Consider the following 18,126-nt stretch of genomic DNA (forward strand, 5'->3'; position numbering starts at 1 on the left):
CAAATTTGTTTCCAAGAGCATAAGACCCCCTAATGTCTTACATGCGCCGTCCGTACACACAGAAAGCATCAAACATGTCAACAAATGTGCTTGACTGTTAAGTACATTTCCGCAGTGGTCTCTGGCTGCACTTCTATAAGTTAAACTCATCTGGAATTGCTTCTCACAGGTGATGTGGGGATTTGACCTGTTCCGTAGCTACTTAGTGTCCTTCCCCAAAACAATCCTCCCCATCGCTGCATTCATATACTCCACTAGTTCAGAGGCTTTCGTTAGTTTGGGAAAGTTACTGAGTATCTGCCACAGATGACTTCGGTCCAGAACAGACTATAGATCAGCCAGCTCGCCGATAATGAGGAGTTTGACTGCCCACCGCTTCAAAGACCTGAACTTCTTCAAGCCCATTTCTGGAAATGTTACGCTAAATTTCCGATGATGGGCAAGGGTTGTTCTTGAACACACCAAACTCCACTGAGTTTGACCAGAGCATTTCACTGTGTTAAACTTAGTAGTTGGTGCCCCTTGGCTGCTGTCCCCACTCACCACAAGCGCCTCCTTTGAGGTGGTGACTGTGTGTGCATTCCACATCCCAGACACCATGCCAGCCCTTGTTCTGCTCCTAACCAGACTGCTGAGAGTAGCCACTGGCAAAGAGACAGATATTCTGCCACTCACAGTTTTATTGTCGGACCACTATACCCCCGGCCTGTAAAACCCAGCCCTCTTAAAAAGAAAAAACAGCAACAAAGTTTTAATGACTGCGGGGCTCAGATTTGCGGGCAGGGTTTCTAGGAGGGCACTGCGTGTTCTGCACCTGGTAAGGTCCATGAGAAGAGCTAGATCCAAAAACCTGCCATCGCTTTTAACTGACCCACATCTAAGCAATGGCAGCTCATTAAGTTCAAGACTTTCCTCTTCATTTGGAGACTGTCCTAATGTTAAAATGGCATTGGCACAACTAAAAAACTACAAATTTAAGGAACAAATGTGGACTGGATGAGCAACTCGCGCATAGACATGTAAAACTTGAGAGTTCTGATTTGCTGAAATCCAAAAGAGGCAGAAGTTAAGACATTTTATAGGAGCTGTGGAATTTAAATATGTCTGCGCCAGTATTCCGTGCTGGCAGATTTACTGTTCAGTCTGCCAGCACGGAGGCCAGACTCCATCTGCCTTCCTGGACCGTAATGGTGGTTTAGAAAGCCCCTGGCATTCTGGCTTCTCTCCAGCAGCACATAAGAAGGGCCTGAACAATCACTCCTGGACTTCGAGAGAATCTTGGTTGCTTCTGTAGGTCTTTCTCCATCACTTCTAGGCACTGGTGGGTTTTCTTTTCTGCATGGGAGTGGTGGAGATGGGACCTCGGATATCTAGTGCTGCAGGACACGGAAAGAGACAGCTGCTTTCTAAGCCTCCTGAATGTGGATTCTGAATAGTGGCTCCATTGGAAAATCTATATCTGCAAACAGAGAAAACCAGCCTCCACCCTCACCATCTATGAGCGCCACACTGCAGACGAAGACCAATGACCATCTAGGACGGAAACCCAGAAAAATACAAGAGTAGTGTGTAAATGAGATCCATGCAAAGATTGGTGGAACTAGCCTTATACCCAGAATTAATTGCACGGGAAGAAATCCTGCTTTCAAAGTTATAAGTTGCAAGACAGGGGTGTGGTCACCTTTAACATCTCAGAACTGTATTCCAGCACGCAATATCTTCCCAACGATGAACATCCTGGCTGATGGACTTTGATGCCCACATGTACCCTAGCGGTTTCCACAAAGCAGACTACTGTACTGCAGCCGCATAACTGACAACATTTAGCGCACACACATACAATTTGAAAATTGTAGCACTTAGCAGATTGCTACACATTAGAAAAGTTTACATAGGGTTTGTTGAAAATGATCCTAACATTGGGTGTGTCGAAGTGTAGGATACGAAAGGATGAGGGGGTCACAGGGTGCTGCGGCACATCCCGCTACAATAGTACCTGAAGTAGCTCATCGCGAGAAATTCGGTCATCTTTATCCAGGTCATAAAGTTGAAACGCAACTGGAAGGAGAAGGAAGACAAAGGAAAAATATTTACCAACTGAGTATCATGAAAACCAATGGTGCAGACTTCATGTGGACGCAGAAAGTGAAGAGCCTCGTCCACTTACAGCCAATCCCCAAAGAACCTTTATAGGGCAAGTAAAAAAAGGTGTGGAAAAACAGAAATAGGTAGTAATAAACAAAAATAAGTAGATTTCCATTGACAGTGCACAAGCCCCGCTTTCCTGCTGACCTAGGATATGCTGCAGCTTCCTACTGCCATAGAGAGGTTCATACCCCACACCCAACCAGAGGACTGGCTAGTGGCCGCACATTACAAAGCTCCCTGCCGCACATTACAAAGCTCCCTGCTGCAAATAACAATCAACACACCGTTCATGTCCTCCGACCCTATGAGAATCCACACACCCTCTGCTGCCCTGGGACTGTCTACACATCCCAAATCAATCCACATATCACACAACTTACTGCTTCCCAGGACTATCTTCCCACCACCCGGCCCCATGACAGTCAAGGCGCCACAAAACAAACAAACAAACACACACACACAAGATTTCACGTCAGTAACAAAGCAGACACTGAAGAAATCTCATTTCCCAAGACAAATAGGACAAACGGCACAAGCTTGAAAGAGCATATAGATGTGAGAGTCAAATGGCTGCGCAGGGTAGTGGAGGGAAGGTGTTACTAGAGGAGGACGCTAGATGGCAGCACTCGCGCTGAAAAGGTAAGTACTGCTAGCCTGCACGAAGAGCGCTACGCAGCCCCGGAATCCTAACATGACTCAAGAGGTGGCTTTCAGCGCTGCGCCAGCAAAGGGAGCTGAGCACGTCTTTTTGGCCTCTTGAGCGCATCCACGAAGTCGAAATATTTTCGAGGTAAAGCATGTTTTGCTGACAGCAGAGCCCGGAAACACGAAGGGATTATTACAGCCCAGTGTTTCTAAGCTCAGCTGCCGACTGCATAGCAGAAAACGGCCTCGTGATAGCCCACTGTGACACCGAGCCTTTTGTGCAGAAAGTTTTTCGAAACATTTCAAGATTTTGAACCACAAACCAGAAACAATCACAGCACTGAATTATAGCCAACCCAGGACGCACTACAGGCCACATGCAGAGATGCTGTTCCGTTGCTGTTTCTCAGGAAGAATCTCTGCATAATAGTGGGTCTGAAAATTAAAACCAGCGGTGGTGCCCCGGTTACTTACCGGTAATCTTCATTACTCTGAGTATTGTCTTCCTTCCAACATGATAAACGAAGTAAGCTTCAGCTCCACACCAGAACCCTCCAAAGCAAAAGTTAGCCTCCCATCCCTTCCCAACATGGCCGACCATATCACTCATGACCTCTATAAGAGGAGGGTCGGCCCAAGCCTGAAGAACTACCAAGCCCAAATATGGAGCCGATAACACCCCAGGGAGGGATGGGAACTCATGTGGCGAGGAAGACAATACTCGGAGTAATGAAGATTACCGGTAAGTTACCGGGACATTACCGCGCCACATGATAAACGAAGTGGGCACATACCCAAGCCAGAGGCGCAACTAGAGACAAATTTCGGGGGGGGGGGGGGGGGGGGGGGGGCTAAGAAAACATTTCTGGGGGGGGGGAGGGGGGGGGGGGGGGGGAGTGTCTGAGTCTTTTAAGCCATAGGCAGAGTGGAGCTGCAGGGGCTCTTAGAAGGGGTGAAACAACAGCGAGGCCTCATTAACATGCAAATGGTCTTTTAAAGACCTGTGAAGTGCTCGGGTGCGGCTGTGTGTGCGCCGGGAAGCTGTCTCATCCCGGGCTGCCACACGCGACGGGGGGGAGGGGGGGGGGGGGGGTCTCTCCGGGTCTGAGCACCGGTAGTTTTTTAAAGGAGGCCTTGAAACGGGTCTCTATCAGGCTCTGTTTTGTGCCCTGGCACAGGCGGTCTATTTTTTTCCCAGACTGCAGTCCGGCAAAAAGTGTCAGGGCACAAAACAGAGCCCGACAGAGACCCGTTTCGAGACAGCAGGCACATCAATGTGCGCGTGCTCACACGGCTAACTTCTCACTAGTGGAGAAGTTACGGCATGACGTCATGCCAGGTGAACATATTTGGGGAAGGGAAATCCTTTAAAGAGAGACATTTCTCTCTGGATTTCCCTTCTCTTTTTGAAACTCAGAGCAGCAACATTGCTGTAGTGTCCTTCACCAGGGCTTTAAGTGGAAGCTTTTTCAATAATATTTACAAGCCATAGTTGCTGCCTATTTATCGTATGCAACTAACAACCATTGACAAAGCCAATAGTCCTGACTTGTTATAGGTATGATGTTTCTTGTATCATATATGTGGATGCAATGATAGAAACAGCAAAATACAAGTCGGGAGGCACACTATTCGAAGCACAGATTTTTAGGTGTTTTTAAGCCACGCCCTTACATTGGCCATGCCCCTTTGAGAGACCCCCCAATTTTTTCATCCCACTTAAAGCCCTGCAAGAGGCTTCATAGTGAACAAGAAACCAACGACAAGGAGTACATGACACCAAACCATACAGGCCTTACCCGGAAGGCCAAATTAAAGGGATGGAAGACTCAGCACCGAGAACCACCTCCGCAAAATCCCCAGGAGGTAGTGCTCCATGAACATGAGCGGGGAGGCCCAGGTCGCGGCCCTGCAAATATCATCCATATATACCCCCTGAAACGAGGCCCAAGAAACAGAGGCCCCGGGAGGAACGACCCGGAATCCCCGACGGGTAGCACAGACCTCCAGGACCCGTAGGCCGGCCAGAAAGCCTGCGTAATCCACCGACTCAAGTGGAGACGGAAGGCAAGTGACCGGACCGTGCCAAAAGACACAAATATATTGGCACAACAACAGAAGGTGGCAGTGCGGTCTACATACACCATGAGCGACCACCGATCAACCAGCAGGGACGGAGCAGCATCAGCACTCGAGACAACCCCTGGAGGAAACGAAGGCAAAACCACCACACAGGAGCGGTCAATGATCGAAGGAACCATGGGAAGAAACCGAGGGTCAGGGCGCAACGCCAGACAAACCGAGAGGACCCGCAAGAAGGAGACCGAAGGAAGGAACCCAGGTCGCCCACCATACCAGCCGAAACAAAAGCCACGAAGAACACCACCTCGAAGGCGAGAAATTCAAAATCCACTGATCCCAGGGGCTCAAAGGGACCCCATGGAGGGCCTGCAAAACCAAGGGGAGATCCTAGGGCATAGCAAGGCAAATAGCCTGAGGCCGCTGCAAAAAACAACGCCGTAGCAAGCGAACCTCCAGAGGATCGAGGCCGTCCAGCCCCAGACAGTTGAAAGTGCGCAAGGCAGCCCACTGAGTCCTCAGCGTGGAAGGAGCCAGACCCAGGGAAAACCCCTTAGTGAGGAAATCAAGTATCCGCAAGGGATCCACCGGAACCAGGCAGACCCCGTTCAGCCCACACCAACGATAGAAGGAAGACGAATGGCGGGAATAAGACCGCAGAGTAAAAGTCCTGCAGGAACCCTGCAGCAAGTCTACCACCCCCAAAGAACAACCCTGAGCCAGCAAGGTCACCCACTCAAGAGCCAAGCCAGCAGATGGAGCCGGCGCAACATCCCCACAGGTAGCAGGGGCCCCGCAACAGGTAAGGCAGAGCCGGAACAGCCCAGCACTCCCGAACAGCCAGCTCGCTCAGGAGAGGAAACCAAGAACAGCGAACCCAACCGGGAACAACCAACAGGACAAACACCTACACCATGCAGAACCAGCACAGGACTCACGGGACCAAAGGAAATAGTGGAAAGGCATACAGGAGGCCGGCCAAGGTAATGACAATGCCTCCACACGCCAAGCCCCTGGGCACAGATGGAGAGTGCAGAAATGGGGCAGGAAAGCATTGAACCCGTCCATGAACAAGTCGATCCGCGGATGGCCGGACCGAGCCACCACAAGCCTGAACACTGAGAACCCCAGGGAGAGGGCAGAAAGAGGTGGAAACACCCGGCACAGGTGATCCGCCACAGCATTCTCCTTCCCCGGGAGACACACCGGCCAGAGGGACAGGACCGAAGACTCCGCCCAGGACATCAGCTCCTGGAATAGCAGCCAAAGGGAGCAAGCCCGGCACCCCCCCTACCCCGAGGAGTGAAGTACCCCCGCACCACCTGACTGTCTGTCTGGACCAACACAGGATGACCCTGGAGAGAAGCAAACACCAGGCACACCATGAGAACTGTCTTCAGTTCCCAAAAGTAGGAGTAGCACCTCACCGTAAGCTGAACCCACCGACACTGAATAGACCAGGAACCCAGGGTTGCCCCCCAAGCCCAGGTGACCGGCATCGGTCGTGACCACCCGGGACGGGGAGCCCAGGAAGGGGAGACCCCTGGAGAGATGGGCCTACCACTAACCACCAGCCCAGGTCAGCACGGAGCTGCAAAGACACCACCACTGGAATTTCGTAATCCCCCAAGCAGGGATCCCAATGGGCCAGGGGATGATACACCAAGGGGTACAAGTGGCGGCGAGCCTAAGGCCGCACATTGATGGAAGCAGACGTCAACCCCTGAACCCTCAACCATAGATGGACAGGGGTGAAATCCAGACCCAGGAGAGACCCCTGATCCGGCCACAGGGTGTCCTGCCATCCGAGAGGCAAGAACACCATCCCATGGATAATGTCCAGACGACCCTCAAAGAACACCAAGTCCTGGATTGGCAGACACCGGACAAGGATAGCAAACCGACCACCCACAGTGGAGACCACCCGTAACTCTAAGCCAGGTGGACGGGTGGAGTTTGAGGCAGCTGCATGCCAAAACCCAGAAATATCAGGAGCGGGACCTCCGCCCGGCTAGAAGCACCAAAAGCCCTCATAGAGCCAAGAAAACGACCGCCTCAAAAGAACACAGGGACCAACAGCGTGCGAAACACAGCTGCCTGCACAAACATGACCACCAAGTGGAAGGGGGGGTGGGGGGAGGTCAAAAAACCCAAACCCAGAGAAAGGAAAGTGCACCAACAAAGCCCCCGGACAGCAAACCACCATGACAACAACCAACACAGGTGCAAGACTGTCATAGATGATCCAGCAGAAGAAGTCGAACCCAGGGAGGCCAATAATGCCAGGCAACTTCTTCCCCCCAACCTGTAGTACAACATAGCCAGGGCAAAAGAGAAGCCCATACCTGGCACAAACAGCCCCGTCAGGGACTGAAGAAGTACTGCAGCAACACAAGGGAATAAGAACAGGGTTGCCGCCCATCCGACAAAAAGGGGAACCGCCACACCCCAAGACCCAACAGGGTTCGCAGGAACAGTGACTCCAGAAACAAATACCACGGCCATCCACCACCAACACACCACAACTCCGTAGAGGCAGAGGAAAGGAGCGGCAGGGGCAAAGGCACACAACACAGGCAACGGGAAACAAACCACAAACCCCAGCGAAAGCACAGCCAGAAAGGCCATGCCCAACCCAATGGGGCTGATGAACACAGTAGACCTCGCACCCAACCAGCAGCAAATGGACTGCACAGGAGTAACCCTAACAGCCCCAAAAGCTACTAACAAAAAAGACTGGACCGTGTAGGACAAGAATGCTGAAGAACGGATGGAAAAGATGGCTGCCGAATAGGCCCGCTTGGCCGCGGCTGCCACCCGTTTGTCAACCGGATTCGAAGGAGAAGCATCCTCGGAGAAGATGGAGCCCTGAGTGGCAAGACCAGCCATGAGAGAGTACACCTTCACAGAGGGAGGGAACTCCTTAGCGAAGTCCCGGATAGCATAGCGCTTGACCAGAAACCGATGAAACGCCTGCGTATCGTTGTCCTGCCACACATTGTTAATAACCTACTTAATAGAAGAAAGCAGAGGAAGGGACTCAGGCTCCTTGCACTGGCACTGCAAGAAGAAACCCACTGAAAGTTCAATTGACCGTGAGAGCAGGAGACGCCATATTGACCCTAAGGAGTTGTAGAACATCACACAGTTCCCGGCCCTGGACATACCGATCCCGGAGGTCCACATCCTCAACATCTGAGACCGGGTGGGCGGAAAATGATGTACTCATCACGGGTGGAAATGAGGGCAGCGAAGCAAGGAACGGCACCGGGAACTGCCATCGTCCCGGACGCCGGCACTATGGTAAGGCCAGGACCCGCAAGGGACCAACGCAAAATGCGGCCCCTCACAGCAACCTGCGCGCGACTGAATGCAGCCTGCTTCCAGCGCGTAGGCAGCCGAGAACCGCCCACGAGGTCTACCTGGTCACAATGCGGAAATCCAAAGCGTGTACATGAAGGCTGACAGACTACGGTTTACCGTGTCTCCCCCTGACCTGACCCATGAGAAGAGAACCATGCAGGCCCAAACCAGAACAGAGGGGGACAGTAGACCACGTACACCTGGAATTAGGGAGGACGCCACCACGGCGGCATTTCCCCGCAGCCACCCCCTATTGACCTCTGGCTCGCTACAGCAGAGCCTAACCGCCCCCAAGAGGAAACGGGGGCAGGAAGGGGGAGGAGCCCCACGCCCACGGGCCCGGTAGAGCAGGGCCTCCACCCAGGGACCCAAGTCCCTGTTAAAGCAAGACCACACTTACCTGAAAGCACACTTGGATAGACAGCGCAATACCAAAAAAACAGGCTGGAAGTTGGGCCGACCCTCTTCTTATAGAGGTCAGGGGTGATATGGGTCGGCCATGTTGGAAAGGGGAGGCATGGGAGGCTAACGTTTGCTTTGGAGGGATCTGGTGTGGAGCCGACGCTCACTTCGTTTATCATGAGGCGAAGAAGACTTACGAGGAGGTAATGCATGTTCAGGGAATTATAAAACGAGGTGACGGCAGGCAAGGGAGTAGGCAGACAACTAAAATACCCCCCTCCCCCACTGCGAACCAAAACTCTTATGGAACCAAGAAAACGAAGAAGTCATCACAACCCTCCCCAGAAAAGCACTCTTGCCTCTTTCATATCCAAGGATCTATCCATTCATCAACCTGCTGATATCCTCAATCTCACCTTTACATTCTGTCATCCGTTCATTCTTTCATCCATCCATCATTCAGTCTTTCACCATTCCGTCCGTCCGCTGATCCATCGCCAAACCTATCCATTAAATCTATCCATCCGCTCATCTACCCAGGCACCCTATCACTCACCCATACATCCACCTTTCATTCACTCACACACCCATCCATCCATCCTACACTCACTCAGACCCCCCCAAACTCTTCCACATTATGAATGAGCCTTTGTCTGCCGAGCTGCCCATCATGAACTTCACCCCTGCTGCAGCTGCTAAAGCAGGGGTTCACAACGCCCCCGAGTAGGTTATTCCTTTGGAAGTATGAACTGCGGGATACAAGGCTGCAGAATTATAGGTGCCCAAATGCGCAGCTCACTCTTTGCAGCAGGACACGTAATGCAAAGGCCAATATTGGGAGTTAAGAAGCGACACAGTGTCAGAACGGACTATAGGGCAAAGCGACTGGCTGGTTTTAGGACTGTAAGTGGCCAGCTCAGAGTGTGAGAGGGCTGGTGCAATGTACATCTTTTAAAATGACGAGGAGCCAGCAGCAAGCGGCACCAGACAGTAACCGACTTGGACACAGAGGGCAGCACAGGTCTAGAGGGGCACGTGGCATCAAATTAGCTGTGTCACGTCTTATGTTTGTGCTGCAGCTAGTGGGGCGGCTGTCATTTGAAAATAAATGAACGGCCATCCGCCCCGCAATGGCTGCCACATACGCATGTTCCACAGGTTTCAAAGTCGCTATTGGCCCCAAATGCGCCAATGAATGCCCACTGCTAACCCACCTGAAGCACCTCATTGGCTGGATGTGTATGGATGGGGCCTGCTGCTTGCCTGCATAGTACATACACTGCAGAGGTGTAACTAAAGAGGTGCGGATGACTGGGTCAGTAATTCAGCCCTGTGTGGGGACGCCTGACACAGTAGAAGAGCCAGGCAGACCAAAAACAAGAGTACGTGGGTCAGGTTGACTTATGCTGATGAGGGTTCATTCTAGAAGAGGGAGAATGAATAAAGACTAGGGGCTGCAAAACAGCATAACGGCAAGCCGAGGCGAGGGCCCAGCAGTGTCTTGGGAGCTGTCGTGCACTAGGAAAGGTTTAAATTAAAAATACAAAAAATACAAAAATAAAATACAAAAATTCCCATTTGCACTTAGATCCATGGCACTGAGAGGTACTACTTTCTCTATGTGTGATGACATTGTGCTTGGGAAAAAACCCCATCACTTGCAGGCAAAAGAACGACTAACTGAAGTGGGCGAACTCACTGGCCATGTCACGATCTCTGTTGACACGAAGCAAAACGTGAATGTCCCAGTCCAACATACTCAGCCCCCATTTCCACCCCCCACTCCCACAATAAGAAATACTGGCAGACAACTTGTCTCAACTGCTGTGGTGCAGGTGGAGGGCAGTGAGTTTTTGGTTCCTGCTTTTCTCTGACCTGGGATAGTATGGTCAGTGCTGAGGCTATCAAATGGCAAGGCCACCCCTGGTCATCCCAAAAATGCGGGGCTAGCAAGGAATCAATGCATGCAGAGAGGGAGACAACCAACAATTTGCGGGATAAGATGTATGCAGCGAGGGAGACAACCAACATTCTCCGGGATAAGATGCATGCAGAGAGGAAAACAACCAACAATTTGCGGGATTAGATGCATACAGAGAGGAAGACGACCAACAATCTCCAGGATAAGATGCATGCAGATAGGGAGACAACCAACAATTTGCGGGATAAGATACATGCAGAGAGGGAGACAACCAACAATCTCCAGGATAAGGAGCATGCAGAGAGGGAGACAACCAACAATCTCCGGGATAAGATGCATGCAGAGAGTGAGACAACCAACAATTTGCGGGATAAGATGCATGCAGAGGTGGAGACAACCAACAATTTGCGGGATAAGATGCATGCCGAGAGGGAGACAACCAACAATTTGCGGGATAAGATGCATGCAGAGAGGGAGACAACCAACAACTTGCGGGATAAGATGCATGCAGAGAGCGAGACAACCAAAAATCTCCGGGATAAGATGCATGCAGAGAGTGAGACAACCCGCAATCTCCAGGATAAGATGCATGCAGAGAGGGAGACAACCAACAATTTGCGGGATAAGATGCATGCAGAGGTGGAGACAACCAACAATCTCCAGGATAAGATGCATGTAGATAGGGAGACAACCAACAATTTGCAGGATAAGATGCATGCAGTGAGGGAGACAACCAACACTCTCCGGAATCAGATGCATGCAGCGGGGGAGACAACCAACAATTTCCGGGATCAGATGCATGCAGAGGGCGAGACAACCAACAATCTCCGGGATAAGCTGTTTGCAGAGAGGTAGACAACCAACAATTTGCGGGATAAGATGCATGCAGAGAGGGAGACAACCAACAATTTGCGGGTTAAGATGCATGCAGAGAGTGAGACAACCAACAATTTGCGGGACAAAAAGCATGCAGAGAGGGAGACAACCAACAATCTCCAGGATAAGATGCATGCAGAGAGGGAGAGAACCAACAATCTCCAGGATAAGATGCATGCAGAGAGGGAGACAACCAAGAATCTCCAGGATAAGATGTGTGCAGAGAGGGAGGCAACCAACAATCTCCGGGATAAGATGCATGCAGAGAGTGAGACAACCAACAATCTTCGGGATAAGATGCATGCAGAGAGGGAGACAACCAACAATCTCCAGGATAAGATGCATGTAGAGGGAGACAACCAACAATTTGTGGGATAAGATGCATGCAGACAGTGAGACAACCAACAATTTGCGGGATAAGATGCATGCAGACAGTGAGACAACAAACAATTTGCGGGATAAGATGCATGCAGAGGTGGAGACAACCAACAATTTGCGGGATAAGATGCATGCAGAGGTGGAAACAACCAACAATTTGCGGGATAAGATGCATGCAGAGAGGGAGACAACCAACAATTTGCGGGATAAGATGCATGCAGAGAGGGAGGTAACCAACAATCTTCGGGATAAGATGCATGCAGAGAGTGAGACAACCAACAATCTTCGGGATAAGATGCATGCAGAGAGGGATTGATTGATTGATAGGGGATTTGTATTGCGCTACTTTGCCCAAGGGCGTCAAGGCGCAGAAGATGGAAAAACAATCAGTCAAGTAGCAGGAAAGAAACATTAGGGATAGGCCTCAGAGAAGAGCAGAGTTTTAAGTGCTCGACGAAACAAAATAAGGGATTCCTGATTCCTAAGGTCAAGGGGAAGCTCATTCCAAAGTCTGGGGGCAAGGGCGAAAAAGGCCCTGCCTCCCCACCTTGCCTTCACAACCCGGGGGACGGTTAACAACTTTAGACTAGTGGATCACAAAGCCCTGCCTGGGGTGTAGTAGGACAAGAGAGACCTGATGCCCTTGGCCCCTGCGTCATGGAGAGCCCGATGAATAAGGATCAGAGTTTTGAATTTTATCCTGGCATACACCGGTAGCCAGTGAAGATGTTTCCTGATCGTGGTTCCCGAGGAACGCCTAGGGGCATTAACAACGAACCTTGCTGCCGCGTTCTGAACCACTTGCAACCGGTGGACCAGTATGTTGTTCATCCCGAGGTAGAGGGCATTACAATAGTCCAGGCGCGAAGATAAAAGAGCAACCGAGACTAGTTTCCGGGCGTCGGGCGTGAGGTAGTGGGTGAGCTTTCTCAACACCCTTAAAACCCCACAGCAGGTGGAAACAGTCCTATTTACCTGCTTGTCAAAGGTAAGAGAGGTGTCAAATAGGACTCCCAGGTTACGGGCAGCCAGGAAGGGGTGGGGGCAGACTCCCAGAGTCAATGGCCACCAGTCGGCTGACCACACCTTGTTGTTACTCCCGAACACCAGGGAGACAAACAACAATGTTCGGGATAAGATGCATGCAGAGAGGGAGACAACCAACAATCTCCAGGATAAGATGCATGTAGAGAGGGAGATAACCAACAACTTGCGGGATAAGATGCGTGCAGAGAGGGAGGCAACCAACAATTTGCCGGATAAGATGCATGCAGAGAGGGAGGCATTCAGTTTTGCTGGAAGCGCAGTACGTCGTACACAACTAGGGCAGTACGTCGTACACAACTAGGGCAGTACTTACAGCGCAACTTGTTGATGCGGCTGTTGAGTGGCTCGGAACCACCACAGTCTGTGTTCTTCCCGTTATCTTCAATGGGACGGAAATGGGCCAACGTCCTCATGAAGCCACGGAAATTCACCTGGTCCTCCCTAAGAAGAAAGAGAAGGGTTTATGAAAAGGTAGAACTCCAGCAAACCTAGTGGGATGAGGTCAAGGGTGTTGCATATGGGATGGCACAAGCCTAAATACGTATAAAGACATAAGAGCATTCAAAGATTGTTGTCTGATCTGCCTTATTACTGCTTTTACGCTACCCCCGAGCCCACGTCTATTGGTGTGCTCATTACCATTTACATATATTTTACAAAGCGGGTTGTTGTTTGCAATTTCACTGGTATGTATTCACAGTATAGCAATATTTTGTTATAGGTTGATGATGTAGCAACAGTACTAGCCATATTCGCACAATATGATATTTAAAGGAAACGGAATAACTTTAGAAGGATATGCAAGGAAAGATGCACGCTTTGATTTACACCTTACTCGTGCTGAGTGCTGCTGCCGTTATTTTAAAAAGATTGAGGTTTGTTTTTTAAAATTGAATTGACTGTGCTCTGTGTTGCCTTTTAACTAAAATAACTTCTTATCCGCTTTCATAGCATTTTTTACACTGTTTGTGACCGGGTCTTGCTGCTATAACTCTTGCTTCCGCATTTTAGACAGTGCGAAGCGCTGATTGGCTGGTTAGGGACAATCAGTAGTTACAAGAGGTTTTGGCCCTGCCCACCGACCTTTAAATTCCGTACCCGATGCGGACGCGCAGCGGACGCGCGCGCCTAAGGCAAGCCCGTCTGCGCCCGTCCGCGCCGGGACGCTGCCAGCTGCTAGTAATTCTGCCCAATTATGTACTGACAGGATTACCTTTACTCGTTCTGAGCTTCTGTCTCTGAACACACACTGCTCAAGTTGTATGAAGCATTCCTGGACATCTATGCTAGATTTCTTTCAGTATGAACAGTGCCTTTTTACTTTTAGGAGTGCGGGGAGGGGTTCTTATCCCATGGCCTCAACAGAACTACGGGTCCTTAGTCTGAATTGCCGCTCCCTTATTAAACAGCATGCTGAAATATTTGATTTGCTCTCAGATGATTCTCCGACCGGTCTCTTCTTGACGGAGACCTGGTTAACCCAGGATTCTGGTGCAGAGGGCTGGCTGGTGCTACCTCCAGGTTATAGTATATATCAACTTAACCGATCATGCAAACGTGGTGGAGGTATTGCGCTAATTCTTAAAGAGCCTTTCTTATGTAGTTTTAAGAAGGAGGATATTCTGGACTGTGAAAGTGCGTTTTTTCAAATTTCTTTTAATTGCAACTTCACGGTCTCGGGATTACTAATCTACCGCCCTCCTGGGCCATCTAACACTTTCAGGAAGGCGCTAGTGAGTAGGGTCTCGATATTAGCCAGTAAAGCAGCAAATGTCTCCATCTTGGGTGATTTGAATCTCCATCTGGAAAACAATGACAAAGCTGACATCGCCTGTTTCTTAGCTGATCTGGAGGCCTGCCAACTGCATCAATACGTGACTGAATGCACTCATGTGGCCAGCCATTTGTTGGACCCCATATTTTCAAATTTGGGTTCATTAATAGTGTCTCCTCCTGTCCCTGTGGTTTGGTCCGACCACTTTTTGGTCTCCTTTTCTGTAAAATTGCCAGGTAAACCGGCCTTGAAATGTGCTTGCCCGGTGATGAAACGCCCCTGGCATAAACTGAATGTAAGCCAATTCTCAGATTTGTTGGTAAGTTCAACACCCCAGTTTTCCCCTAATATAGAGGCCGCCGATCTTCTTTTCCAGGATTGGCTGACGTCAGCACTAGATACTTGCATTCCGGCAAAACTGAGCTCAAAGAAGAAACAAGGGCCATCTAATCCGTGGTTTACTGAAACCTTAGGGAAAGCAAAAAAGGTCTGTAAGCAATTGGAGCGAACCTGGAGGCGTGCTTATGAGTTAGAAGCAAAAAATAACGATCGCGCCGCTATTAAGTCATATCATAGGTTGATTAGGAAAGCAAGAGCTAATTATATTGCTGACAAAATTTTGGAGAGTAAAAACCCTCCCAAAATGATTTTCTCCCTTCTTAGACAAATGCAACATTCTAATGTGAAAGCGGGCCCCCCTGTCTCGTCTAATGCTCAGTGCGATAAACTTGCTGATTTGTTTGTGCAAAAGGTGGAGACCATTTATAATAATCTTCCAACTGTCAGCCCGCACGTAGTGAGTATTAACATGGCGCCAGTACCTAAAGGGGAGGATCGGTTCATCGCCCCTGCATCAACATTGTTTTTTTTCCCTCCTCTTACGATAGCCGAGACGGAATCATTTTGCCGTAAAATTAAATCAGGTTCCCCAGTTGATCCTTTGAGACCTGACCAACTGAGCCTGGTCTTTCCATCTGTGCTCCCAGTGGTCAGGGATTTGATTAATTTATCGTTGTCCTCGGCTTCTTTGCCCACCTCATGGAAACATGCAAAAGTGATTCTTCTATTAAAAAAAGCATCTTTGGAGCCTTCAGATCCTGGAAATTTGTCCAATTTCTCAACTTCCTCTTTCAGCCAAAGTCACCGAATCCTATGTCAATTCCGCTTTGGCGGAATTTGTAGAGGAGAATAAAATCCTTGACCCCTCACAAAATGGTTTCCGTCCCCGCCACAGTACCGAGTCGGCTCTGTTGGCCGTGATTGAGGGTATTCGTGGTAACCTGGATGTTGGGAACTCGGTGGCCTGGATTCTATTGGATTTAAGTGCCTCTTTTGACACTGTTTCGCATGACATCCTTTTGGGTAGACTACGCGATATTGGGGTCAGGGGTTTGGCGCTCTCTTGGTTCGGTTCTTTCTTGGAAAAGAGGACCTTTCAAGTGGGTGTTCCTCCTTACCATTCGCAGGTGCAGGCTATTAAGTACGGGGTTCCACAGGGCTCAATATTGAGCCCAGCACTGTTTACCATCTATGTTCAGCCCCTAGCAGTGGTTGCCAAAAGTAGAAGGTTGTCGTTGGTATCTTATGCCGATGACACCCAGTTAGTCATTGCTTTTTCAAAAAATTGTAGAAACAACCTTCTCAAATTCAAAGAGGATTTATTAGCTATCTCAGATTGGATGACAACCAACTGCTTGCAGCTAAATGCCGCTAAATCAGAAATTTTTGTGCTAGAAGACAGTGCGTTATGGTCAGAACAGTGGTGGCCGGACCAGCTTAAGCCAGCGCCACTGCCTAAAGAGGCGGTCAAGAATCTAGGCTTTTGGATAGACAGGGATCTTTCCTTCGATACACAGTCCAAAGTCCTTGCAGGGGTCTGTTTTGGACTCCTGAGGGGGTTGAAGCCCCTGCTTGGATACTTTGATCCAGAGATCCGCCAAACTATTCTCCAGGCCACAATTCTGTCAAGGTTGGATTATGGCAATTCCCTTCATCTGGGGGCCAATAAATTGTGTATCTCTCGCCTTCAACGCATTCAAAATGCGGCTGCTCGGGCGTTGTTTGCGCTTCCTAAATCTTGCTCGGTTTCTAATCTCTTACCCAAACTGCACAGGTTGCCTATAGCTAAAAGAATACAGTTTAAGTCCTTATGTATGGCTCATTAAATTTTGGCGAAACAAGGCCCCCCTATCCTGGATGACATACTTGTTCAGTATATCCCGAATCGCCCCCTTCGCTCCGCTAACTCGGGCCTTGTCTGCACTCCTCGTTTTCAAAGAGTCAGAGCTGGTGGACGTTCTTTTAAAGTCCAGGCATCCCTTTTGTGGAATTCCCTCCCGACTTCTATTAGAGGTTTGTAGAATCATATGCTATTTCGCAAGGCCTTGAAGACCTGGCTTTTCCCTCCGTAATTCTGGTTTGTATTAGTTGGAGTAGTCTCTGCACTTGTTCTTCTGGGTAGCGCTGGGACGCCCCGTCACTGGGGCAGCTATGCGCTGTATAAATCCTTTAATAATAATAATAATCACAGGGCTCATTTTTCTCATAATAACGCTGAAAACATTAAGTTAATGCGAGAACTTCACGATGAGAGAGAGACTGGAGGTATTCTAGAAGGAGATTTATGACAAACTGTCTGCGTCAAGGCTGCACACTGGTGCTTGTTATCTGGCTCGCATAAGAACAGACAAAACATAGACAAAGTTTGTCCGTGCCTTCGGACAGCAAAAATATGGAATATGAGCAGGTATGAGCGTGTGCCACTTAGAGAACTCCTATTTTGAACAAGCTTTTAGTGCCAATATAGACATTAACTGCGCCTAAAAATGAAAGCATTCCATCACGTTTCATCCAAAAATTGCCATTTAATATCTCACGGTTTATATTGTATTGAAGATATTGCCCTTATTTTACATAGCGTAATGCACATTTTCGCAATTGCTTTTCTTAATATATTATGCACTAAAACCGGCCTTTAGTATATCCATAAAGCCTCTCAAGTGTGGATTTCTTGTACCTGTGTGCTAATTTCGGTGAAAAGTGCTTTAGTACTCCACAGTTGAAAACACTACCAATGATAGTTTCTGTCAGGATTTGTTGGTTATTCAAGATGTGCATTATCTCCAAGTAAGTTGTAGAAGATGAGGCGGTCCCAGCCTTTCGGTGCTCCCTGCTCAGGTTGGGTCAATCTGCACTTGGCAAGGAGACTTTACTGAAGCAGATTTACAGGGTACTTGTGAAAACGTACGATGATCGACAATCCAGGCTGGGTGAGGGCGGATGGAACATCCAGGCTGGATGGGGGCGGATGGAAAATCCAGGCTGGATGGGGGCGGATGGAAATCGAGGCTGGATGGGGGCGGATGGAACATCCAGACTGGATGGGGGCGGATGGAACATCCAGGCTGGATGGGGGCGGATGGGAAATACAAACACACAGGAGGGTGGAAGGATAGTACAGGCTGGATGAGGGCGGATGGAAAATACAAACACA

General features: G+C 49.5%; 1 protein-coding gene across 1 annotated transcript in view; it reads right to left on the bottom strand.

Moving 5' to 3' along the window:
* Nucleotides 1–18,126, bottom strand: part of CHP1 (calcineurin like EF-hand protein 1) — a 223,134-nt gene that overhangs the window by 51,197 nt on the left and 153,811 nt on the right. The window contains exons 4-5 of the mRNA XM_085627121.1: nucleotides 13,173–13,300; nucleotides 1,997–2,058 (exon numbers count right to left, since the gene is read on the bottom strand). Coding sequence (XP_085483247.1) covers nucleotides 1,997–2,058; nucleotides 13,173–13,300 — 190 coding nt within the window. The remainder of the gene's footprint in view (nucleotides 1–1,996; nucleotides 2,059–13,172; nucleotides 13,301–18,126) is intronic.

The sequence above is a fragment of the Triturus cristatus genome, chromosome 9 (assembly GCF_964204655.1).
Source record: "Triturus cristatus chromosome 9, aTriCri1.1, whole genome shotgun sequence".
NCBI classification, from domain to species: Eukaryota; Metazoa; Chordata; class Amphibia; order Caudata; family Salamandridae; genus Triturus; species Triturus cristatus.